This window comes from Sceloporus undulatus, chromosome 1 (genome assembly GCF_019175285.1).
Source record: "Sceloporus undulatus isolate JIND9_A2432 ecotype Alabama chromosome 1, SceUnd_v1.1, whole genome shotgun sequence".
Taxonomy (NCBI): Eukaryota; Metazoa; Chordata; class Lepidosauria; order Squamata; family Phrynosomatidae; genus Sceloporus; species Sceloporus undulatus.
The window spans coordinates 338,828,027-338,855,781 of NC_056522.1; the positions used below are offsets into that span (position 1 = coordinate 338,828,027).

The 27,755-nt window shown below is 40.6% G+C and overlaps 1 protein-coding gene across 1 annotated transcript in view; it reads right to left on the minus strand.

The window, feature by feature from the left end:
- The window catches only part of LTBP2 (latent transforming growth factor beta binding protein 2), a 229,350-nt gene that overhangs the window by 90,566 nt on the left and 111,029 nt on the right, over positions 1-27,755 (minus strand). The window contains exons 8-10 of the mRNA XM_042444931.1: positions 25,186-25,377; positions 21,660-21,928; positions 15,973-16,075 (exon numbers count right to left, since the gene is read on the minus strand). Coding sequence (XP_042300865.1) covers positions 15,973-16,075; positions 21,660-21,928; positions 25,186-25,377 — 564 coding nt within the window. The remainder of the gene's footprint in view (positions 1-15,972; positions 16,076-21,659; positions 21,929-25,185; positions 25,378-27,755) is intronic.

The window sequence follows — 27,755 nt, forward strand, 5'->3', positions numbered from 1 at the left end:
GAATTTCCCATGGCAAGTGGTTTTAATATTAATTTAAACACTCTGGGTGATGATTGATATAGGGGGAGGGGGACTTTTCCCATGATAAACAGAGTTTTGGCCTCCAGCCTTTTGAATAACATATGTCTCCTTTTTGCTAGTGTCATATTGCAGAGCCTTGATAATACACAGGAGTGCCATGATTTCCTGGAGTGTGTCACTTAAGAGACTTAAGACCTTCTTGTTTTGGCAAGCCATCCCAAATGCTCTTTGATATCATGTGACTCCCCCCTATATGTACTGTATTATCAACTGCACTCAGCTAGCTTGGATTTGATGTAATGGTTTTAATTTGTATAATTTTAATGTTTTTATTGAAGTTTTATTTATGTATTGCAATTTTTAGTCTGTATTTTGTATTTTGTTATTGCAATTTCTATCTGTACACCGCTTTGATCACTGCAGAAAAGCGGTTTATAAATAAAACTTATTATTATTATTATTATTATTATTATTATTATTATTACTTGCTGCATACATGCACTCACTTGCTTTGTGAAATGGAAAGAATGGGCACCTGCCACACTTTGAGAATAGACATACATTGATCTAATACAACAGCAAAAAAGGAGGAAGAAAAGGAGAACTGCTAATCCAGACTTGGCACAGATATAGGGCACTGTACAATCTACTAATGTGCATTAGGCACACTTACCTGGGAATAAGCGTTACTGAAAATAGTGAAACTTACTTTCAAGAAAATATGCACAGATTTGTAGCACTTTGGGGATTAACTGGGAGAAAGAAGTTGGTAGCATAAACCTATGAAAGCTCATGTTACCATCCTCTTTCTCTCTCAAAGGTGTTACAAGATTCCTTTGCATTGCATACTAATCCAGGCTAACATGGGTATGTCTTTGAATGTTCAGATTTGAATTGCTAGATTTTTTGAAAAGCAAGAAATTGCAGAAATCAGTGCCAGTATAATAATCTGAACACTGTACAGCAATAATAAAGCATGAGTTCCCCCCTCCCTTTGTCTATAGATCATATTATTGTGAGTTGTGGCTTGCCACTGGAACTGATTGGAGGGAAAAGTCAGTTAGCTGTTTCAAGAATCTTGAGTGTGGTTCACACCTATTTGTCCAGTACACCTTGCCCTTGGCTTAATGCCTCCTCTTTGTGGGCTGAATTCAGTTTTAAAAATGGACAGTGGGTGAAGCTTACCTATGCATGCTGGGTATGATCCAAACTGGGTCACTGAACACTTACTTATGAGTAAAAGGCTCACAATTAGATGCTATACATTCAACATGAGATGCTAGAGGAAAGTTGGTACAGTTATCATGGACCACTAAAAAAGACAAATAAGCAGGTTGGAGAACAAATCAAGCCTGAATTCTCATTAGAAGCCAAAATGATTAAACTGAGGCTATCATAATTTGGAGATGGCATGCTCACTGGAAAAGACAATAAGGCTTGATAAAATGGAAAACCAATAAAAAAATGAAGACTACATTATGGATAGATTGGCTCAAGCATGCACTACAAGACCTGAGCAGATTTGTTGTTCACCAGGGCTCTTGGAATTTCTCATCTACAGGGTCACCAACAATTAAAGCTGACTTGATTAGCTGGATGCTAAATATCTGCTTGTACCATATACCAGCAGTGAGAAGTGCTTTTTTTCCTTTTGAAAGGCAACTGACTCACTTAAAACTTTCATGGAGAATTGCAGCTGATGATGGACAGAGTCAGAACCAAGAGTGGGCCAATTTGGTAGCACTGCATGGGTTTTTCACTCTCTTTTTTGCTTCATTTCTTTTCTGTCTCTTTTACACTCTTGTATCAGGGATGTAGCCGGGGGGTCCATGAGGTCCGAACCCCCCCCTTCTGTTAAATACAATGAATGGTGTATGCTGCCACGCTACTGCGCCCAAGCCCCATTATAATGGTGGTACTTAGTCTGGAAACCCCCCCTTCCCAAAATCCTGGCTAAGTCCCTGCTTGTATACATGTGAAACAGAAGAGAAGATCATTCCTAGAGAAACAGTGCATAGAGCATGAACAAAGGTGCACCTATCATGCCCAGAAACCTAGATGGCACTGAACACTTCATAAGTTTATGTCCTTCTGCCAGATACTTCCCACTCCAGCAATAAATAATCATATTCTGATGAAGGCAACCGAAGTTCAATATCAATGTAGTGCTCCGTCTTCCAAAGCAAACTTGACTGATAAAAAGAGGTGTACACATCCCAACATCAGTACTAATCTGAAACATGCTCACACATGAAGCAAAAAGTTCAAATGCCACCTATCCTTTTTACTGGCATAAGAAGATGGAGATTAGATGAAGAAAAGTGGTGCTCACCCTTCCTTCTAGAATAAGCTATACAAAGCTATTATTTCACATTCCCTCATGTTAAAGCCTGCCCGTCACACCTCTGAGAATGAGGAGCAAAAACAGTGTTAATGAGTAAACAAAATTGCAGCTCCTTATGATAAACAATGAGGTACAAAACTTACCCAGGTCCTGCAAAAAGAGCTTTAGCAGTCCACCGTGTTCATTTTTAAAAAAGTTTACATTGTCAAAAGTTTACAACTGCTATGTTCAGGTGTTGCCAAAATTGTGCAGTTATACCACCTGTGACTCCATTCCTAAATTCTCTGCTTATGTGGTGTGGTTTTTTGTTTTTTGTTTTTTTGTTCCTAGTGGCACGTGATAAGGGAAATGAAAGTGGAAGGAATGACATGGGCTCCTGATTAGGTGCTGGAGTAATAACCCAGGGCCCATTTATTACCTTTTCCCATTTTTTTACAAGGTTCTCACAGTCTTGGCTACACATGGTTTCCTGACTCACTGTAGAGAATTTTAAATAGTTGCTTAAAATAGTTCTATGGTGTTGTGTTTTTTTTTAAACGGCTGGCAACATGCACAATTAAACCTCTCAAAACCCCTTTTTATAGGTGAGTATAAGAAGCCAATAAATTCAAAAAAAAACTTCAGTGCTATGTTTTGAAGTGAACCAACATGATTTTTGAAGGAAATACTGGACAGATTTATCTGTGAAGACTGGATGGCTAATGTCAGTCTTTTCAGTTCTGATTATTTTGTCAAGATTTTGCATTTGTTATCTTTGTTGGTCTTCCATTTATGGGTTGTATGTCCTGCTTTAGAGTGGTGAATTACACCACTCCATATAAGTGTGTATATACACATACATACCCACATCCTCCAATGGAGAGGAGAAAAATAGTGCAAAGGTATTCCTCGGGAGCAATGCTGCCTTGTCCATTCCATTACATGGGGATAGAAATGTAATACTACATGAGGCAAACAAGATGTAATCTGTTCAGTTCAGGGCTGAATCCAAGGTTTTGTTTTTTTGGGGGGGAGGTTGGCCAAATGATCTCTCTTCAGTAGTAGTACCCCCACTTGATTAGGTGGGCTGCAAAAAGGAACAACAGTAGGTTTGGGCTTCCATTTTCATATCATACAACCCAAAGAATCATTTGGGACATTGTAGGAAATTAAAATGGTGAACCGTGGCTTCTCTTGAGGGCTGATATTTTGACTTATCATAATATAAATTGTCAAGACTGCATCAGGTCACAGTGGGAAAATAAACTAGCAGGTCCCAAACACAGAGGGCCCAGGACCAACATCAGTGCAGTGAGAATGCTGGGACCCTGGCAGAAGCTACTGTACTCTTGTGAAAATGTCTATGCCACTCACTATGACATGTCTTCAGACATACTCAAATGAAGCCTTCATACCCCAGGTTGAACAATGAGGCAGTCATCTATCTCAAAGGCTAGCATTTTAAGCAAACTAAAGCAGTAGCCTGTTCCTATACTTTTACAAGTCTATCTCAACACCAGTGGTACCTTCTCACTATTTTCTCACTATTCTGATTGAACAACTTGGTTCTACTTCTATTCTGTGTGGTTCTTTGCTAAATAATAACACCTTCTTACTCTTGTTGGAACCTGCCCTTAACTCCTTATAGAGGCCTCCTGTTTGTCATATAGACAATTCCTTGTTTTTTTACTGTGATACCTGGCCCAGTTCCATCACCTTGTTGTCAGAAATGGCTCACGACTCGCCCAGAGCAGTTATGCCCCCCCAACAGATTAAATGTGACTGTTAAACTGAGTACTATGCAACTGCTTCAACAAGGTGCATGTGAGTGTGGGGTTTGTAGCTACTCATAATTCATAGCAGCAATGACTCTCTTCTGGCTTCTGTTAACCCTCAGGCCTTATGCTTTCATATGCACCTGCTTTCACTAAAGAAAGGCGCTTGGAGCAGTGTAGCAGACATGTAACCTAGAACGATATGCATCAAAGTGCAGCAAGAACTGAGTGTTTTTCCAAACCGCTTCTTCTAATTTAGAGTCTGGCACCCTGAAGGCATCTGAGTGGCATGTGCACATGCAGCATCTAAAGCAACTTGGAAATTGAGAATGACATGATCCTCATACCCAGTTTAGGATTTACACAGAAACTATCATTACCCACCCCTATCCAAAGCTGTTTTCTTGAAGGTATCAGAAAAATTCAATTCATTTTTAATTCACAGTTTGCTGTGTAGTCTGCAACTGAATGGAACTCATTCTGTCTTAAAATAGTTTTAATTTTAAAAAAATATTTCAGAAAGTTAACAAGTTTTCTGGTCCTTCTTCCCTCTTATACCCCTAAAACTTTGGGCTGGAGGATTAGAGAGCCCTACAGAACATGTGAAAGGGGAGCTGTTGAGATGTCTGAGTTGGATTAATTCTCCCATCCCCACAGCTCCTCACAGCTGAACCCATTTAGATCAGGAGGACTTTTGGAGGTTTCAGTCATCACATGATGATGTGGCAAGATGGGGCATTAAACTTTCTTTCTTTGAATTTCTGCAAAGTAATTTATCATAGGATCTAAATGATGTAATCAATAAAAGGATAAGTATGAAAATGAATGGGTAATTATTATTAGAGGATGCAGGACCGCTTATGATTTGTTATCATAAGGGGTCAGTTTTGTCCAGTTAAAGAACAACCTAAAGCAACCAGAATGGGGGCAGGGCAGGGACTAAAACAATAGCTGTACAGTAAAATATGACAGGCCACCAAAAAGAAGAAACCATAGCATAATGAATTTCAGATCATAGAGAAGTCTCTCACAACCTGACCCTCTTCAGATACGCTGGATTACAAAACCTATAACACTAATCAAAGTGGGTTGGAGATAACAGGGCTTGTGGTCCACATATCTGAAGACCACCAGGGAGAAAAACTATGAAGGGGATGACTGCAGCTATTTATTTCAAAACGTTGCATTTGATTTCTGTTTATCAAATTGTACAGTCTTCATGAAACCTTTGTGGCAGTTTGGAAGTCAACATGGTAGACTAGCTGTCCAGTGAACTATCTTCTTCCCATAGTTTTTTTATCACCCATATGTTCTGAAATATTTTCAACATGCTATGAAGACAATAGTTAAACAGTGTATATTCTCTCTTCTCTCCACAGCTCTAATTGTGCCAAACCTCCCAATAAGATAACAAATGTTCCTCATAGAATTTAGAAGTATTAATCTTAGGATGACTGTTTGGTTGTAGACATAACAAAAATGAACATAGTTCTGAACTGACACTTGAGGAAATGGGTTACTCTTCAGGCAGTATAGGTGGAGTCTTCCTCTTTGGCCACTAGTGGATTACTAGTATTTATAACAAAGCCTACTGTTTGCAAATCTGGCACTATAGCAAAGCTCAAAAGTTGCACCATGTTAATCCTTAGCCAGATCTTTAGGCTGGACTGATACCCCCTTTCTCCTAAGAAAAACTCTCTCAGCTGCCAGTTACTCTAAGCCACATTTCCTCTTTCTGGAGGGAATTATAAGCAGACACACACAGAGTGAGAATCCCTAATCCTTCCTGGCTGACTCTATAGATCCAGTCACCAGCTGTGCTTAGTCAGAGCATCTGACCAGTTTTCTTCAAGTGAGTTGTATGTCTCCTTCTTCCAAATCCACAGCTCCAGACCCATAGGGGCAGGCTCTTTGGAATGGAAAGAATGATAAAGTCAGATGCAATTCTCCAGCAGACCTAGAATTATTGTGGCTACACCCTCTTGAGACCATTGCTGAGTATTTAGTGGCTTCGCATAAATGGAAGGAAATGCTTCAATACCAAATGCTAAACTTGAATGATAGCCTAGAAGGAAAGGTAACTGCTTTTGGACTATAACTCTCCAGAATCTCCAAGCCAGCAATGGCACTGGCTATGCTGGCTGCAAGATTCTGGGAAGGATACTCAAAAAAGTAACTCTTCTAAACTCTGGTTTAGACTATCAGTAATTAATTTGCACATCGGTGCCATGCATGGCACATATAGCTTGTGTCTGCACAATTCTGGACAAGACATGAGTTAAGCTTCTCAATCAGTGCAATACTCCCTTACTTTGGTAAATGTTGAAGCAACATTATTCCAAGGCAGAGATGGTGCATATACACTAGAGTGGTTATTAGAACTGTACTATCTTGTAGTTTGGATAGAATTTGTATCATGTTTGCCATAAAATGTTTAATTACATCTCTTTATAAATGTGTTTCTCTTTTTACAACTAGCTAATCAACTATGCCAAACATTAGGTTTTAGGACTGATTGATGTAGTAGAGCATGTATAGGATATTCATTGGGTGATGGCCACTATAACAGAAAATGAATGCAGTATAGACATCAGAGCAAATGCAGGAGAAAGAGGAAGTGTGTTATATATGAAGAAAACAGAAACAATGCCCCTATAATCACTTCCATTGATATGTATGTATAAGGATAATGTAAATTAAGTGATCAATCCCCAGGATTTGGTTAGTTGGATAATTGTTGTTGTTGTTGTTTGGCATATTCAGTTATTTTAAAAACCTCCAATTCCATCCTCATGTTACAGTTATAGTAAAATGAACTCAAATGCCATTAGAAAATGAGACTGCACATAGAATGCAGTAGATCTTCTCTGAGAAGTGAGGTCCAAAACACACTGCAGAAATAATCCAGTTTGAGACCACTTTAACTGCCCAGGCTCTATGCTAGGGGATTCTGGGAACTGTAGGATGTCAGAGAACTATGGTGCCACAATAAACTACAATTTCCAGGATTCCCTAGCACTGAGCCAGGGCAGTCACAGCAGTCTCAAACTGGATTATCTCTGCAGCGTGTTTTGGACCTGAGATTACAATACTGAAGAACTGGGAGCATCCTAACATCAGAATTGAATTGAGAAAGTGTAGCATAACTTTGCTATCAGCTGCTTCCATAGATTTTAATGTTTGCACCATTGCTCAACACTTCATTGGAGAAGTTGAAGAAAAGAGAAAGGCAAAGCACCTGTCCCAGAATCTAATTTTAGTTTAAGCGTGCAAGAGTGTGTTTATGCCACATATACAGTTTGCTTGCTGTGAGACACGTGAGACTGGTGAGTCTAGAGTTTCCCTAGGAGGGAGAGTCTCTTGGGCAGCTAGCTAGCCATCCAGCTGAACACCTCAGCAAAGACTGCTGAGCCTAAATGAACTGCATTCCTTCTTAATAAGCCGCAGCTTTAAATTCACAGCAGGCCTAAAATCGTTTGGATGCTTGGTGGCTTCAAACAGGGTAATTGTGTAGATGGTTTGGAGAAAAGGGAGTTTTGGAACAGATGCTCATAGACCATCCTAACAATATGATTCTACAATGGCATATAGAATTCTGGTCACATAAATTGTATAGTTTACTCAAAAAGCCTCTAACAGCTTTGGTGTCTGGTATAAGTTTCTATTCAAGCATCTCCACTGAATCTATTAAAGCAATTAAAATTACTCAGTTACACTTCTATGCACTGTAGAACAATTAGTTCAATACTGCCAGCTGCACTCCGCTAGCAAAAACTTGTGAGCTAACAGAATGTTTACACAATATTCATACATTCAATTGAGACAATTTGCTGGCTTTAGAGTAGCAGTCTCTTCCAAATCTTTAGGGACTACTCCAGAGAGACTGATGAGTAACCCACCCATAAATCATGCTGAAATTCCACTGGATAAAAAGACTTATATAAATGCCCACTTGATGAAAAGCACTACATAAATTCCATTTCCATGCACTCAACTCCCTCTCCTATTCAAACTTGCCCCACAGCGCACCCTCCCTGGGGCACAATGAAGCCACTTCATTGGAGGGTTCATTAACTATTTTCAGTATTTTATCTTAGTCATCTTTATTATTACCCTAGGGAGGATGGGCAAGGTTTTGGTTTTCACAAATGTTTTCCATTTTAGCACAGAGAAGGGCATGGTGCTTGTAACATCTCTTAGCATTTCTCAATGACTCTGGCTTAAATTGGGAGATCTGCCATTGCTTTGCCAACTCTGGCTGACTCAGTGGGAGGTCCATTGAGAGAATGTAGTAAATACCATACTTTACACAAGGACCCATTCCAACTTTCCAACAAACAATACTCTCTCTCTCTCTCTCTCTCTCTCTCTCTCTCTTGGAGAAAAACTAAAACCTTGAAAAATACAAGAGGGCAAACACATTTGCACACTGTTTAACAAGATTTCCTTCTTAATCCAACTAAAAGACTGGGGCAATGAGGCAGGGCAGCTAAAAGATGAATGAGAAAGCCATAGCATGTAGAAATGCCCAAATGGGCAGTTCATTTGCAAGGCTGACTAAATTAGAAATGGTTAGGCCAAATGACCCTGTATGGGTTAGATCCAGTCTATAAGGCAATTATGGCAGATGAAATCAATGTTAAAATGTTCAAATGATTTTAAGGAAGAGAAAGGTGTTTTCAAATTATCAGGATGAGACATCCCAAAATTATCATGTGGACTCTCAGGACTAATAGAAAAGACTCCCACAATATTCTAACCCCAATAGCATCAATGCCTGTTATCCAGCAAGTTTTAGAAAGCATAAAGATGAATACAAAGCCCTGAACAAGTTCCCTTGGCAAACTACAAGCAGGCTAAATATGACCCAGACAGAGGCAATACAAAAGTCGGTTGGCTGTTCAATGATTGCAGGCACTGGTTCTTTGAACCCATGAGGCTATGTTTTCTGATATAATAGTAATCCCTTTCTGAGACAATGAGCTGAATTTCACATACACTTAGGCCTCATTCCCACTGGCTTATAAAGCGGATCAAGACTCAGGTTATGGGGGCATCATTCCCATTTGAGCGCGCATTCAATCCTCATTGTGCCGATTTCGTTCCCATTGGAATTCAGATCTGATCCCCATGTAATTGATTTTTCCAGGGAAAACCCGAATCAGGGGGGCTTGAACCTGGGTTAATTTGACTGTACTTTTTTGGAAGTGTTTCCTCCACCTCCCAAGTCTGATCTGGGGCAAATGAATGGGAACGACAAGGGTATCCAATTCGGGAATTTGGGGATGGGAGGAGCAGTGCTCAAGGGGCTGGCCTGGGGGTGTCACCCACTTTGTTCTCTTTCCTGCAATACTGGTGCTGTTTTCCCCCATTCACGTAGCTTTTCCGCCAGTGGAGTGGGAAGCAGGGTAAGGCAATCACATGTATAGACAAAAAAAATTTTTTAATTAAGCTTTCGATCGCCTAGGCGCTCTGTCGGGTGTCCAAACATAGCTAATTGCTATGTGTCCAAATGCGGTAAACACATTACACCCCCCTGCAACCTCCCCCCTGCTCCACATTCATAGACCGACGTGTGAGGAGACCCATTGAACGCTATTTTAAAACTATTATTATATGCCTGCTCAATCGCCCCCCAGACACCCCAGGGAGCAATGGGGAAGGCAAAGGGACTTGGGGGATGGAGGCTCCTTCTCCTTTTCCCAGAGGGGCTCTGGGAAGACACAAGAGAGCTTGGGGGTCAAAGGGACTTGGGGGGGATAGAGGCTCCTTCTTTTCCCAGAAGGGCTTCGGGAAGACACAGGACAGCTTGGGATGCAAAGGGACTTGGTGGGATAGAGGCTCCTTCTCCTTTTCCCAGAGGGGAAAAGTGCCTAAGCGATTGATTGACTGCTTAAAAACAAAACAAAATAGAAAAACAGGTTTGAAAGACGCAAATGGGAACGGGGAACAAAAATAGCCCGCACCAAAATGCATCGAAGCACTGTACCGTCTAATTGCCTAAGCACTTGATTGGCAGCTGCTTTTTTAAAAAAGGGTTCTGGAAGGGCAATGGAAACGGGGAGCAAATTACTCCGCTTTAAAATACAGCAGGGAAAAATCTAATGGGAACAAAAACATGAGTGAAAATAAATTGAGTCATTTTGCAGCCTTTCCTAATGGGAACAAAGGACCAGATTCGATTAGGACTCGGGAAAAAAATTCAAGCCAGAATCGCAACAATATATGCTGCTTTTTGTACCCAGTGGGAATGGGGCCTTAGAGAGCACTCATTAACAGAGTAAAGCCTAATTTTGACTTGTGGAATGCAATGCCATTTAGAGCCTTCTTGTACAATCTATTTGTTGAACCCTGAAAGCTGTTGTGTCACTCATTGATTGCAAACAGTCAAGTCCTTTTTTATGATAGCACTTGGGGTGACATGTTCCCCCCCCCCCAAGTTCATTTCCTTTTTTCACTAGCTTGTTAACTGAAATACAATTGCTCTAATGTCAACTGAATGTTTGTATATAATATAATTATTGACATGAAGTATATTCCTCCCACTCCATGTCTGCACTATTTCATTATTGTTCCACCCTTACCTGCATTAGTTTATAATCTCAGCGATATACTATGTTGTGAGCGTATGTGCCATCAAGTCACCTGTTGACTTATTATGACCCCATGAATTTCATAGCGTTCTCTTAGGCCAGGAATACTCAAGAGGTGGTTTTGCCACTTTTCTTATGAAATATAGCATACAGTATCTGGTATTCATTGGTCGTCTCCCATTCTTAATTAACTATGGCTGACCCTGCTTAGCTTCCAAGATCAGACAGGATCTGGTGCCTTTAGGATATTTATGCCCTCTTATCTTATCTTATCTTATAATAATATTTCTATTCTTGACTACCTAGTTGTAATTTTCTATTCCTGACTACCTATTTGCAATTTTATAAAGGGGTAAAAACCAGCAAAGGTTCTCTCCCATATTATTTTTCATATATTTATTAATATATAACAACAAAAAACAACAGCCAACACAACACAAAGAGAGAGGGGGGGTCAGGGAGAGAGAGATATAGAGAGAGTAAAATGATAAAACAACATACAGCATAACCTTGCCCTATGCACATGTTATGAAGCTGTTGTCGATTTCTGTTTTACTTTCATCCTTTGACGGTTGCATACTTTCTCCCAACCATGTATTTAGCTAGATTTGTAAAAGATTGAGTGGATGGACATGTAACACAACTATTTTTTTCCATTTCCAATGCTTTCTGCCCCTTTGCTTGTAGAATATATCATTATTACCACTGAGAGAGACATAAATCTGGGGAAAATACACAGATGCTGAAATGCTGCTAGAGCATGCTTTGACTCATTGTGTGAATAACCCTGTGTGTGCTGTCACTTTTGCCCTGGGTGACACTTCTCCTGAGATAATGGTAAGGGTAAAGGTTTCCCATTTACAAGAATATCTAGTTGTAACCAACTGTAGGGGGCGCTACTCATCTCCATTACTAAGCCAAAAAAACAGCATTGTCTGAAGATGACTCCATGGTCATGTGGCCAGTATGACTGCACGGAACACTGTTACCTTCCCACTGAAATGGTACCTATGTATCTACTTGCATTTGCATGCTTTCGAACTGCTAAATTGTCAGAAACTGGGACTAGTGATGGGAGCTCATCCCATCATTCACCTTTCAACCTTATGATCATCAGAATTATCCATCTCCCACTGAGCTATCTTATGTGAAAACGCAGTGCCACTAGGCCAATATCAGCATGAGAGTTTACATATACCCTCCAGGCACCTGTCCCTGCACTAAAGGGGTGGTTAGGCCCCAGAGACCTTTATGGCATGCTGACACTCAGCTGGAGAAGCCAGCCAAGAAAGATGTTGTCTTTAAGCCTCTCTCATGTTGCTTTTGGTCTAATCAATACTCCATAAAGAAAATCATGAAAGTTTTCTTACAGGTTAGGGTTGACATTCCTAAGAAAGATCGTTGTGGGCATTCAAGTTGTTTCCGATTTATGATGACTCTAAGGTGACCCTATTATGGGGTTTTCTCGGCAAGATTTGTTCAGAAGAGGTTTGCCCTTGCCTTCCCTTGAGGCTGAGAGAGTATGATTTGCCCAAGGTCTCCCATTGGGTTTCATGGTCAAGCTGGGAATTGAAACCTGATATTCAGAGTCATAGTCCAGTACTCAAACCACTATGCATGCTGGCTCTTCCTAAGGAAGATAGGACAGATATATTTTTACACAGTTTCTTCCCACATATCCACAATGACAATAGCAATAACATAATGCCAATTTGACAAAGTTGCAGGCCTAACATCATTTATCAAATTAATGCCTTTTTCACTTTCATGATGGGATCTGGTTCTTCTCCTCTTTCTGAGGACAGGCTACCCACACTGATGATAACTATGAGTTCAGTTTCATGCCATAGTCACTCTGGCAATCAGTATTTTTGTGATCAGTTTTCTAAAACTCATGAAAAAGGCTGCCGCCCAACTTCCCAGGCAGGCAGCGTTGCCGCCGGGGCCAGGCGCCATGGAGGTCTGGCGCGCCCCAGCATGCATTGCTGGGGTGCGCTGGCCTCTGATTGGCTGGCCGAGGGGGGAAAGGGAGGGACTTCCGCCGCCTGAGCGACACTCTAGGAGGCGGATAGTCCCTCTCCATGTTTGCCCCGGTCCTCCAGGGCAGCCGATTGGCTGGCTGCTCCTGGGGGCGGGGCAACTCCCCTCTTGGCACCCACCTTTGGAAAAGGCCTATAAAAAGGCCATGCGGCATCCTTCTTGGCGCCATTTCTGCTCGGCTCTGCTGCTGAACAGAGCTGAGCTTCCGGGGAGGCAAGCATAAGGGGCTTGCCCCCTCCTCCCTGCGTTACTCCAAGTGTTCTTGCCCACAATGCAAATTTGATCATCTTTGTGCTTCTTGTAGAGGTCCTCATGCTAGGCTGTCCTGCCCTCTAGTCGTGACAGGACTCCTGGGACAGTTAGGCCTTTGAGAGTCTTGTCTTCCTCCAGTTCTCTTCTCGGTAGGGGAGCTGGCCCTGCTCCTAAATAGCCATGTTTGAGTTGTGGTTTGTTCACCTGGTTCGTGTTGGTACCCCCCCCCCCCCTTTCCCCTTCCTTACATGTGCATGTTTGATCTCTGGATCGTTATACTGTTTTCCTTTTTGCAAATTGTTCAGTCCATCCACTTGCAGGTTTGGGCTAAGTACCAACATTGCTGTTATTTGCTGATCCACTGCCTAGCCGGATGACTGCACTTACTGGTTGCTACTCTGGCGGCGTTGAGGTGGAACCTGGCTTTTCATTGGTGGACATTATGCGTTTTCTCAGATGTGCTTCCACCAGGCTGAACGCTTGATATGTTGCAGCTTCAGCCGTATTGGACTTTTTAGTTTTTGGCATGGGTCAGGCTGGCTTGGCAGCTCCTCTGAACCCTGTTGGTGTTGCTTGCGGGGTAGGGTTGGCGGTGGCGTTCCTTCGGAATGGCCTTTGTGGTGGCAGCAGAGGTTCTGAATGTGGTAGGCATGGTCTATAAGGTTGCATAGCACTGTATCGGGAGTCCCTATGGGACATGGGAGCGATGAGGGCATACGTTGTGGTCATTGCAGGGGCCATAACGTGACACCTCTTCCCGGTGACTAGGGGCTTTAGTTAAATGCAATCTGTGGGTTGCATGGATACAAGAGGGCGGTAATCTAGCCCCTAGCTCATGCTGATGCCTTGCTTTATATGATATGCCATTTATCCTACAACGGCGGGTTGTAAGATGATCCAGAACTCAAGAACTTTTGGCCAACCCTACCTTTTTGCTGATGCTTGCGTTAATAAAGTTGTGGCCTTTCCTCCACATGCGGCTTTGCATTTTATTGTGGCGGCGCCCTCACATGCAATTGGTCAGCATCATGGTAATCATATACAAAGTGTTCTCTACACTGCTCCCTGCATCAATGGAGGGTGGAGGTTATTTTATGGCTCACGAACTTTCCTTCCTTCAGTAGAAATGCACAGTGCGTTGAATTTGACCTATTGTAGTAATTCTACACAATAAAATTATCAAGTGTTATTTACATGGTAAACCTGACCATGTGAATGATCCAAAGTCCGACCATCCCAAGATGGAGAAATATGTTTGCAATCAATCACAGCCTGCAGTCTGTTGATCTTTTGTTTTAATGGAATGCCTTTAGATTTGGGGATCGGTTACTTCCACCCTAGGAACAGCTACTCTTTGTCCATTCACAAGGGAGTTACATGGGCAAAGGTGGATTCATCCAGATCATTGTTATCTAGTGCTTTCTCCACTATTCTTCCACCTCTTTTCATAAAACACTCAAAAATGTGATTTGGGGAAAAACATCAGAAAAGCAGTGCTATCTTACTGGATTCAGATGGACTCAACATTACTATTAAATTAACTATTATTATTAAGTAGTTATCAGCCCTGCTTAGGTTTTGCAGACCTAGGGCAATGGCTTCCTTGACTGGGTTAATCCACCTGTAATGTTCTTTTCCATTTCCTTCTGCCTTCAGGTTTATCATCTTTTCCATTGAGTCACATTGTATCATGATATAGCCAAACTACAACCTGTTTCATCATTTTGGCTTCTAATGAGAGTTCAGGGTTGATTTTTTTTTTCTCATACTATTTATAGGTCCCTGAAATATGTATAAGTCTCCTCCAGCATCATATTGCAGATGGGTTTATCTCTCCACTGTCCCGTCAGCTTTCGTCACTGATTAGCTTTCACATCCACATGTAGTGAGTGGAAATATTATGGCACGAATGCAATGAATATTAACACACTTTGTAGCATATCTTTCTTTTTCTAAAGCTATGAAAGAGATCACACTCTGGGGCCTAAATAAAAAAGGTTTGGCACAAATTAAATAACTGATTTTTAAAAAATTAAAAATGCATTTAACTCAAAATTGCCTGCTCCTTGTACACATAGCTGTTTCCTGCCTACTACATTGTACAGAAAACAGAACAATGCACATGCAAAGAAAAAACGTAATTCCTCCATAGAGTGAAAAGACAAATGTTCTGAATAGAACTTTCAGGAGAACAACTGGGGAACACTAAGGAGGCAACCATCTGGAAGGACCCTCTGTCAGTCTCCTTTTTCACTGATGAGGTGGGATGATAACTTCCCAATACACACAATGGTATAAATCAATGGAAGTACCATGTTCCTGACAAAATCACCAAACTATCTTCTACAGTTGCTTCAGTCTTTGGATACTGGGAAAAGAAAATGCAGAGCTATATTTCTATGCCCCTGGAATGGACTCTAAATTCAGTGCTGCCAATTGTTTGATGTAGTGTTATTTCCAGAGTCTTTGCCAAGCCCTCATCGAAAGCAGACCCATAACTCTATACGGCTGAGTATGCAACCTCACCAGCCAATCTGCAGCCGCACCTCCTAAAACGATGGCCTTGATTTTCCAGTTTTCTCTTTTCTAATGTCTCTGAGATGGAACAAACATCAGGCTGTCCTCTGGTTTTATAGAGGTGGCATGTCAGAAAGCTGCAAAATTCTGAGCAAGCAAGCAACTCAAACCAATTCCTGCTGGCACTTAAATTGATGCTGCAGCCAAGTAAACAATACTGAGAATACCACAAAACATGCCTAAAGGCATTCACAAAAGAAATATATATCAGAGAGGAAATAATATCCCTGAAAGGAGTAGCCATTTCTTGTGTCTGTCCTCTTCCTGTTCCAAAAGGATAATTTCTACCACAGCTCAATTTTGTACTCAGTCTCATACATGTTTTGTAAATAATCCCTATCAGAAGAATACCAAGAGAAGTTAGAAATGCCCCACCTTAAAGAGCACCTACCTGGTTTCAGTGGGCATGGGATGCATCTGCTGACCCCCCAAAAGACTCCCACACTCCCACAACAATCTTCATACTTAGCCAGGCCAGGCAATGGCTCAGCACACTAGGGATGAAAGAAAAAAAAGATGTATTAGAATTCTATCCATTCCATGCTTATGGAGAAAGATTATACAGTGCCCAAGTCCTTTGTTTTATATATTCTTTTAGCAAAGTTAAAGCAACTAAAAAAACTGCCAAGCAGATAATCTTCAAGAGATGACCACTTGAAAATACTGTCACCCAAAGAAGCCTGGTTGACAGGCCCAAAGAAGAGTTTTACCCTGTGTTATTCTTAGACTGTGAAATGCTTGGATTGCAATTATTTCCCACAGTCCCTTACTTTAGGAAGGGTGCAAAAACCCATCTCTTTAACTTAGCCTTTGACAAATGGTTTTGTTTATAATAAGGACTTATATTATTCTGTTGTTTTAATGATAGCTGGTATACTGTGGTTGAATTATGATGGCATAAATTGGATTTACACCATAACAACTCACTTTTTTCATCACTGAGGTTAGAATTCACTGCTGATCATGCAATAACCAGCCTTCCTAAAACCCACTTTTTCTCAGCAACCAAAGGCTTTCCTTGGTGATATCACTTCTAGGTTATGCGCCACTATTCAAACTTCACAGAGTAATACTTTGCATATAATACTAATACCCCTAGGTTTCAAGGAGTGAAGACGTGGCTTTCATTTTCATGTCCTGTTTACTGTCTTAAAGTTCTTCTTGTGCCGAGAGCAGAGAGCTTTGCTGCCCACAATACTGTCTAAATATAAAGCAGACAGCTTTGTGTGAGCTTAGTGCCCTTTGTACAAAATTGTGCCTTTACTTCTGCTTCTATACCTTGTATTTATTTTATTTTTCATATTTAATTCATTTTAACCCACTTTTCCACAAGTGTCCATCTGTTTTCTGTTGCTGTATGCACAAAGAAAGGCATTGGTAGGGACCTTTAGAGGTTTTCTGGATGATATCATTGCTCTGCATCCAGCTATAGGCTATAGATTCAATTGCAGATGATGTCACTATTCTCTGTCCAGCTGTAGGAAAATAGCTGGACACTTGTCTGCAAGTCCCACTGCTCTCCACAAAACAGGAAATAGATTTATTATTATTATTATTATTATTATTATTATTATTATTATTATTACTATCCTGCCCCTCTGCACAACACAACTGGGGCAGCTTACAACATTAAACTATACAGTCCAATAAAAATACATTCCATAGCCGACAATCCCACCCACCCCTTAAAATACAACAGTTAATAATTTAAAACATCACTTAAAATAATAGCAAACAAACAATAAGTGCAGCAGAGTGAGGGTAAACAGGCTGGGCTTTCTTCTGGTGGCTGGGTATCTATTCAGGAAAGGCCTATAGGAAGAGATCCGTCGTAACAGCTTTTAAAATGCTGTTTAGGGTAGTGATATGACGGATCACATCCGGCAGGCCATTCCATAATTCGTGAGCTGTAGCTGAAAAGGTCCTCTGGGCAGTTGCAGGCAATCTAGTTTTTATAGGTTGCAGCAAATTCCTCCCAGTCCCAGAGGACCTGAATGCGCAGGGTAGATTGTACAGAAGGAGGTGGTCCCAAAGATAGGTTGGACCCAAGCCATTTAGGGCTTTAAAGGTAATAACCAGCACCTTGTATTGGCTAAGGGGGCTGCAGATGAGTAAGGTGAAGGGGAGTTGGCTTGTCATAGAAACAACTTGTAGCTACATCTCCCCAATGCAGTATCATAGCTAGTGTTTCATGGTTACCTTTAGTACTATCTGTAGTGGAAAACTGAGATAGAAATGAATTATATTTTAAAAAATCAATAAATATGAGGAACAAAAAGAGAAGTACAGACATGACTTTGTGTAAAGGGATGGATTAGCACTAAGCTCACACAAAGCTGTCTGCTTTATATTTATTCATTATTATATGCAGCAAAGCTCTCTGCTTTCAGCATGAGATGCATTTCACGACAGTAAACAGTCTCACAGACAGGAAAATGAAAGCCTGCCTATGTCTTTACGCCTTGGAAATCTAGGGGTATTAGTATTAAATGCAAAGTATTACTGTGTTAGGTTTGAGTAGCAGAGCGTAACATAGAGAGATGATATCACCAAGCAAAGCCTTTGGATAAAACAAATACCTGTTCCCCAGACTTAAATATATTAGCTAGTGAGATGGGTACGGACTTCTAGACCTCGTGGTGACATTTGTGGCAAGGCATTTTCATTTACTTAATGAGTCTCTCTTTCCCTCCCAACAAGACCCCCTGGATTACAGTCTTTCCCATTAAAGCTGAGCTGTCGCAGTCCACAGGCCAAATCTGGCATTCATCCACCCTCAAAATGGCCATGTGCCCAGTGCTAACATTCCACTAAGTTTGGCTTCAGACTAAAAAGGAAGAGGAAAAGGCCTCCTGCCCAAATTTTTAACCATCACCCAGTCTGCTCAGTTGCAGATCCTGCCCCAGCTGAAGAAGAGGGGAAAGAGAACAATGGTGATCATTTCCAAATATTGCTCAAGTTTCCCTGTTGTTATTTACACTGCTAAACATTAAAAGAGCCTCTTCCCCTAAATCAGGCAGAGGACAAGTGCTGGGGGGGGGGGGGGCACTGAATCCATGGATCATTTACCCTCATAAAATAGAATTATGAACCTATGGAACATTTACTCTCATAAAGCAGAATTTGACTTTTCCAGCCCTCTTATTACAGGCAAAGTGTTTCAGACTAGATTTTGAGATTCCTCTTAGAATTGCTTGACTTAAAACAAAACAAAACAAAAAGCATATACGGAAAATTGGGATGGATTAATGTCAAAATAAATTGCTCTGCATGTGGACATTGGATGACTTGTTCACCAAACTGAGCAGAAGCCAGCAATGACTCCTAGGATAAAAGTTTACAGAAATAAGGTATTTGAATGGCAAAATTGGAAGATATAGCAAAATCAGAAGATACTTGAAAAATCTGTAAAAGTGCACAATAGCAATTTAAAGAAAATACACAGGTATTATTCTGAACTGTAGTTGTAGCAAGAGGCAAGAATGAAAGACAGAGAGAAAAAGAGTGACAAGGGGGATGAAGCAAGTCATTGTGCATTTATTTTTCCTATAAGCTACATGAGAGCGTAATATACCACAAAAATCAGGCATTCACTTACTTAGTGCGAAAAGAATTCCTAAGTTTTATCTATTTCCTACTAAAAATCACAGGCTAGCTACAAAATCGATATCCCTTGGACCCAGATTTCTTGAATGTGTATTGCGTGAGAATGACAGACAGACAGTAATAAAGCCTAGAAGTAAATGTTTCAATACAATGGTCAAGGTAGCAGCTGCAAATTGTATTTAAGAGTCCATGTGCACTGCTGTAACTTATGGGGACCAGATGTGCTCTGTGAACAAGTGCAAACTGTTTCAGGACGATCCAGACCACTGCAGCCTGCATCATTACCTTCCCTATTTGCTTGGAAAGGCTTCTGGAGAAGGAGAAAAACTTAGACTATAGTATGGATTCTTCTGTGTGTGCTGCCAAATCACCAAATCAAAAAATGGAAGGAGCTATCATGCAAATGTGCTCATTCTAATAGGCAGTGAAACTTTATTTGCCAAACCTCTTCTTGACTATTGAGAACAGTTTAAAGAAGCAGATGGTGCAATGAGGTCTGAATGCATATGATCATGATTTGCTGTCCATTTTAGCACAACACACCAAAGATTCAAAAACAGATCAATTGGTGGCATAGTCAAAGATGATCTTTGTTTAAAAAAATGCATAAATTCTCAAATTGTTCACTGTGAAATCAAGAGGCACACACCAAACCACACATCAAAGCATACATTTCACTATCTTAGAATGGTGTGATGAATCTGGTCTAAGTCAGAGCAGGAACAGGTACATTAATAAGTTTGCTTCTTCCAACATTCAATTTTTTCAGATATTGGAAAATTCTGTTTTTTAAAAAAGATCAGAAATTAAATTCTTAGCCATCTGAAAGGATCCATTCACACTACACAATTACAGCACTATAATTTCAGTGTAACTACCATGATTACATCCTATGGAATCCTGAGATTGGCAGGAAAGGCTATTTAGAATTCACAACCAGAGAGCTCTAGTGCCTCTTTAAACTATATACTCCTATAGTACAATACTGTAATTGTGTAATGTGAAAGTCCACTAACATATAGCTGTACACTTCTTTGCATATACACACGGGCATCATATACCATTTCTTCTTACATGAACCTGTCCATGCATTATGTTCACCAACAGAAGTTCTCTTGTATGTATTACACTTTATTGTTGTTGTGTGCCATCAAGTCGTTTCTGACTTATGGCAGCCCTAAGACAACCCTATCACAGGATTTTCTTGGCAGGTTTATTTAGAGGGGGGTTGCCATTGCCATCTTCTGAGACTGAGAGGGTGTGACCTTCAAAAAGCCACCCAGTGGGTTTACATGGCTGAGCCAGGAACTGAACTCTATTCTTCAGAGCCATAATCCAGTTGCTCAAACCATTACATCATGCTAGCTCTCTAGTCTTCTCCAATCTGACATCCTCCATACTACAATTTCCATGTCTGAAGGGAATCTGGTAGGGAAAAGATGTTGTAAACCATGGGTTGGCAAAGTGCAGCCCCATGCCACATTAGACCCCAGGGCTGGTTTGGTGGGCCCTGGGATCTACAAGGGGTTAAAAATGTTTTTTGGGGGGGAAACTTGAATATTTTTGTCCTTAAATCCTCTCCAGGAAGAAAACCAGGAAGTAGCTTTGGGTTTGTTTGTTTGTTTTGTTTTGTTTTGTTTTTAAAAGGTATCTCCTGGGCCTACAATGTCCCTAAAATATGGGGAAAATTACCCCCTCGTGGTCCCTAGAAGTCATTTGGAGGGATTCTAGGGAGTTTGTTTAATTTGCAGAGGCGTGTAATGGGGATGTAGTCACCTAAAGTCTCCTGGAAGGCCAATGAGGTCCCATAACCTCTGACATTTGCTCATCCCTGTTGTAAACCAAAGCTTATTCTGCCAAGGGCCAAGTTTCTTCTGTGAGTGAGTCTAGCAATGAAAGCAATACAAAATGTATTATTTACGTCCCTGCCTGCTTGCTTACCTATGCAGACTTATCTTAAACAGCTCCTGAAAGCCTTCTGATAAACTAAAAACAATTGTAGGGAAGGCTTTGCCCTTTACAAGTTTGGTTAAACCTTGCTAACCATTTTGTCCTTCACTATCTAGAGCAATTTTCATCAAAAGTGATTTTAACAATAACTGTACATTCTCTTTGGGAGAGTAAATCATCCAGATGACTCACCTTGATTTTTTAAAATATCAATGGCTGTCATTAAATTGTTTCCATGTGCTTTTATCTCTCAGCTTTTTTCTACTGATAATGCTTTTCTTTTTGCATTGTTTTGTATTGCTTTCATTGTTCCTTTTTAAAACCGTTCCTTTCATTGTTAGCTTCCTTGAACGTTTTAAGGTAAGGATATATAAGACAAATAAATAGACACTGGTATTTCATAATTAAGCATTTACAAATGTTCCCTGGTTCACACATTCTATCCTTTAGTCTCTTGTGCCCTAAATGTCAGCTGTATCACAAATTTGTAGATAAAATAGAATAAGACAGAATATGGCTGACCTTTCCATGTAGTGTCTCCAAGTAACATCTTCCCATGAGGCTCTGAGGCCTCTGCTGCTGGTTGCCACCTGTGACAATATTGTTGCTACTGCCTGTGGCATTATCACCATACTGGAGGTTTGTGGTAAGCCGAGATATCAACATACTTTCAACACTGTTCTCCTCTGACTGGTCTGAGTCACCTTTTACTCTGGCCACCTGATGGATCTGCACCGCAGCTTCCGGAGGGTGGTTGATATGTACATTCACAAGGGACGGGTTTATTGATGCTGGAAGAATTGTTTAAATTAGTTTACCAGTACAAATAACACTATGCTCCTTGTTCTGCAACAGCCTACAAATCACTGAATGAGCTTCCAGAATAGGTTGGATTTCACAATTTGGGTATCTATTTTAACCACATGACCAAACTGGTTCTCAAACCAAACATTAGTTTAAAAACCAACTATCAATGGTTATATAAGGCATACAATAACCAAGTATAATAATTTCTGGTTTGGCATGAAGTCTAAAAAATGCAAAGAAACCTATGAGCATCAACGTTTAAATACTGTACACAACATCTCTAGATCAAATACTTCTCACAATAGCAATGAGAAGGCAAGATGCAGCTATGCCATTTCTCTCTCTCCTTCATGGATTTGCCACCGAAAAAAGAAAGGGAGAGAAACAGTGGGAAAACAAGGAGGGTTATGAGTGGAGGACACTGAAGGGGCATTCATCTGAGTGCCCTGACCCCATTCAAAAATCTGTGCAACATGTCATGACTTGGGATGAGGGGTGGGGTTCCCAAGTGAAATAAGGAACAGGGCTCTTGTCCCTGTAATGATTGTGTAGAAGAACTGAGAACCCTAAGTGGAGGGTGCAATTCAGTGCAGGTCTTTTGTGCACCACAGTTCATCCAGTTCGTACTCTGCCTTTCTACTGAGAAGCCCCCAAAGGATCATTTGGATTGTGACAGTTAAGTGTGCTGTATTACCTAGGGGTAACTCACAATGAACACAGTGACAATATGTCTGTAAGGTTGGACGAGGTTTACCGTAATCCTGCAGTACTTTAAATGCTCATATTCTCCACCTTCATTTCATTTGCATTTTCAGTACATACTCTGTTGTACTGATGGTACTATTTTGGATTGAAAATAACTGCAGCTAGATCCTAAATTTTAAAAAGAGCAGCAAGGCATACATTTACTTCTCCTGCATGCGGCTGCTTTGCAAAATAACAGGCCACTTGTATACCAATACCCCAAACGTAAGACACAGACCTGAAACTTTGAATGGGACCCACTCCACCCCCCTTTTCTTTTCTTTTAAAAAGAGGATAAACAACCTATACACTACAATACCCACAAAAATCAAGTGTAGGAATGGAAGAGGTAGGCAATTATAGTAAGCACCCACCCCTTAAGGCATACACTGTCTCTCTTACCTTCCTCTTACTGTGCCTCTTTCTGGAGAAGTCAGATAAGGTCATGGTGGTACATGTCTTGGTTATATCCTATACTGAAATGCACTCTATGTGGGGCTGCTTTGAAAAGTGTTCAGACTCTTCAGTTGGCCTAAACAGCCTAACTGGGAATGGCTATAGAGAGAACATAACTCCCCTGTTGCAAAAATCTCCACTAGCTGGCAGTCCATTTCCTAGCACAGTTCGAAGTGCTGGTTTTGACCTATAAAGCCCTATACAGTTTGGGTCCAGATTAGTTGAAGGACTCTGCCTCCACTTATGAGCCTCTTGCAGATCTATGATCATCTGGAGAGGCTTTTCTGTCTGTCCTCACCACCTTCTCAGGCTTGTTTGGTGGGAACAAGTGAGAGGGCCTTCGCAATTGCTGCTTCCAGATTTTGGAACTCCCTCTCTAGAAAGACCAGGATAATTCCATCTTTGTTCTCCTTCTGTCAGCTGATCAAAACATTTTTATGCTATCAGGCTTTTAAAAACTAACTAGTGTGGGGTTTTAATGCTGTGCAGTGCCATTTTTAAGATTTCTCTATGTTTTTTAATGACAGTTAATGTTTTTAATCTTTAATGTTTTAATTTTCTAAACTGTTAGTCACTTTTTAAATAACTCTTATAACTTTCATTAATGACCATGTATAGTTTTAATCTGTATTGTTTTTAAATGTTAGCCACTTTGAGTTCCATTATTGGGTGGAAAGGAGGATATAAATGAATAAAAAATGTCCCAGGGTAATGCCATGATAAAAGCCTCAACTACTCAAGAAGATTAACATTCATGCTAAGGCTCTACCTTAGCCAAGCTCAGGAAATATGTGATTCTCTGGATAAATATTGCTGGGCTGCAACACTCGTCATTCCTCACCTCTAGCTATGGAGACTATTGTTGATGGGAGCTGCAGTGCAACAGCATCTGAAAGGTCATGTTTCCCATTCCTGATTGAGGGACTTGAAATGTTACCTCTGTGAACCGTAGTTTAGAAACAATTTCTTTATAACAGTGGTAAGCAAACTCTGAGAGTGCCACTTCACAAGCCATTGGGAGCCACATCTCCTGCTGCTGAAATTTAACATTGCAGCCATAAAAGGGGAGAAACTGCACATATCACCATGCACCCTGTAGGCTGTGTGTTGCCTACTTCTCTTTTATAGGCTCTTAACTAATTAGGGGGTCGTTCACACTACACAATTATAGTGCTATCATTCCACTTTAATTGCCATGCTTCTGTCCTATGGAATCCTGGGATTTGCAGTTTAAGGAGGGGCAATTAGAACTTTCAGTCAGCACATTTCGGTGCATCAACAAACTACAAGCCCTAGGATTTAAAGGGAAATAATAGCAGTATAACTGTGTAGTGTGAATGGGCCACTGGAAATAACTTCTGATATTATAAGGAGAGCACTGACAATTACCTTTTAAAAGCAATTCATTCTGTCATATGTTTTGGTATTTAAAATTTAGACAAAACCTGTCAATGTCTCCCAGTCATGCTGCTTTTCCCCTACAGATTCATGTGCAATAAATTCATCCCGTTGCAGTTCCAATATGTAGGCACTTATGTGGTGCAAGCGGGTATGATTATGGTCCTCTCCCAATATCTCCCTCATTATTCTCAAGCAGGCTGTTTTTCTTTTCTTTTTTCTATTTTTTTAACTTAATCAACTGATGTGACTGCCCAATTGAATATAAAAAATAATTTAAAAATATAGACTGACAAGCATGCTGGGAAGGGCATGGGGCAGGAAGGCAAGGTTATGGAGGCTAGTGTGCAGAAGACACCATCTAGGACTATAGCAGCACCATGGCAGTTTTGAAGGGTTGTGCAAAAATCACTGTCCCCAAACCGGTATGTTTGCATTTCCTTTCTTACACTAACAGGATTGTGGCATATTAACAGCCTGGTTTGATAAAGTGAAGTGTCTGAACAGCACCTCCATAAAATACCATGAAAGAAGCAAGGCAACAGCACAGTAAAGGTCTTGTATGAAAGCTCCAGGAGACCCAGTCTGAACAAGATGAGCTTTGCATGTTGGCTGGTAATAAGATAAGATTAGTACTGCTTACCAAGTTGATTAGACAGAGGAAGTGTGTACATGGAATGCTTCATAGGGCCACTTGCCAGACTATTTGGCGCTTGTCTTCTTTCCGGTTTTAAAGCTGGTAGGTGGCAAAACTTTCCCGTTGAATTAGATGGACACCAGCATTCATCTCTGCCTACACAGCGTCCCCCATTTAGACAGGGAATTTGGCAGAAATCTGTAAAGAGGAAAAATCTGTCAAACAAACTTGATTAAGAGGAAGGTCTAAGAGTTCACACACTGGTCAGCAAATGAGCCAATGTTTTACCGGGAAGTAACTCACATAATTCATGTGTGGAACTTAGCAACTCTCATTCCATCAAAGAAAAATTTCAAGCTGTCTTAGTTGGGAAGAGTGCCAGCGTAACTGAAGTAGACTACCAAGCCTCACTTTCAAAGAAGACTGAGGACCTTTTCACCTGTGACATTTACATTTCCATCCACTTTAAGCCATGTTCTTTGGGCTAAAGAAAGAAAGTTGCTAAAATGGGACACATAAATTCTGAAAGGCTATTGAACATGCAATATTGCAAATGCAAGCTTGATGTTCCATTTTACCAAATGAAGCCGAAGCTATTTGAAACAATCTAAAAAGCATCTAAATAAAGCTTAGATTTGCTATTTTTTTAAAAAAAAATTACAGAATGTGAGAGAGCAAAAGTTTAGAGAAACCCCCCTACAGTAGATGTGCTGGACTACAATTCCCATCAGGGCCAGCCAGCGGAACCAAGTTTGTGTGTGTGTGCATTTTTCAGGCTATGTGGCCCTGTCCTAGACAAGCTTATTCCTGACATTTCACCTGCATCTGTGGCTGGCATCTTCAGAGAATGCTGGCATAGGAATGAGTGGGTTATATATACTGTGTGACCCATGGTTGAGAGGAAGTGATTTACATATTAATCTGTGTATTGGTCTGTTGTTGAATGGCAAGGCCTCAGAATGTCTATTTAATTAGTGATCCATTGTCTGCTGGGGGAAAAAACCCTGATCCTGAGTAATTTTCATTTGCATGTGCTGAGTCTTGATTTTGGTGTTTTTCAGGACTGGTAGCCAAACTTTTTTACTTTAAGGGTTTCTCCCTTTCATTTAAAGTTATCCAGGTGTTTATGGATTCAATGTCAGGAATAAACTCTTCCAGAACACGTCCACATAACCGAAAAAACCCACCAAAAACTATGGATGCCAGCCATGACAGTCTTTGACTTCACAATTATTTGGTTGCCTGGGGATTATGAAAGATGTAGTAAATAAATGTGAATGTGAATGAAAATGTCACAAGTGAAAAGGGTCTAAGTCACCTTTGAAAGTGCAATTTGATAGTAAAGAAAGCCAACAAGAAGAAAGCCAAAAAGAAGAAAATGTAATGCTGGAAGGAAGTTCTACAAATACCATGGGCTGTTAAAAAGATAAATGAATGGATACTACAGTTAATCAGGCCTGAACTCTTACTAGATATCAAGATCACCAAACTGAAGCTGTTCTACTTTGTGACTCTTTGGAATGGTTAACACTTGGTAAAGTGGAAGGCACTAGCAAAAGAAGACCACACTGCTTCCCTTCCTGCCCCCCCCTCTCTCTCTCTCTCTCACACACACACACACTCACATATATACATACACATCAGTCAGGTCAGGGGGTGATGGGATAGATTGCTGGGGCCAGGATCAATCAAGAAAGTCACAATGAATCTATGGCCCTGATTTCACAAGACCTGAGCAGGGCAGTTGGTGACTAGGGCTTTTAGAGGTCTCTTATTCATGAATCACTATATGCCAAAGTTTTCTTGATAGCAGATAACAAAAACAACAACAAAGTCTCATACATCTGGAGGGCAGACCCTCCCACCTTGAGGCCTGCCATTAGCAACAGAACAATACACATGCAAATCACTCTTGCCTTTCCAGATCACACAATATATATATACCCAAGTCCTTTCCAGGCAAGCATTCTCTGAAGATGCCAGCCACAGATGCTGGCGAAACGTCAGGAAGAAAGTCTTTGAGAACATGGCCAGATAGCCCTAAAAACCCACCAAAAACCATGGATGCCAGGTATGAAAGCCTTGACTTCCATTATTTAGAAGATTGTATGTACAGTGCCGTGTAAATTTACATGTGTAAATTTACAGCGCTTTATAAATAAAGGTTTATTATTTATTTATTTATTTATTTATTTCCTACCTTTCTTCTGGCACAGGACCCAAGGTGGCTATATTTAATCAGCCCTTGCAGACCCTTCCAACTCTATGATTCTATTATGTTAAGATCAGAAGAAAAGGCTTCTGCTACCTTCCTAGTTAGGAATACCATAAAATGCTCACCAGCTGTATTTATTTTCATACAAGCAAAAGTGGGAAGATAAGGAAAAAACCCAAAGCTGATGCGAATGAAAGGAAAGAAAGGAGAAGTTTGTTGTTGTTGTTCAAGTAATGGCCCTTGCGGTCTCTTCCAACTCTATGATTCTAATTTCTGAGGAAGGTGAATTGATCATGGGGTTTTCTTGGCAAAATTTGTTCAGAGGGGATTTGGTCCTTACTTTCATCAGAAGCTGAGAGTG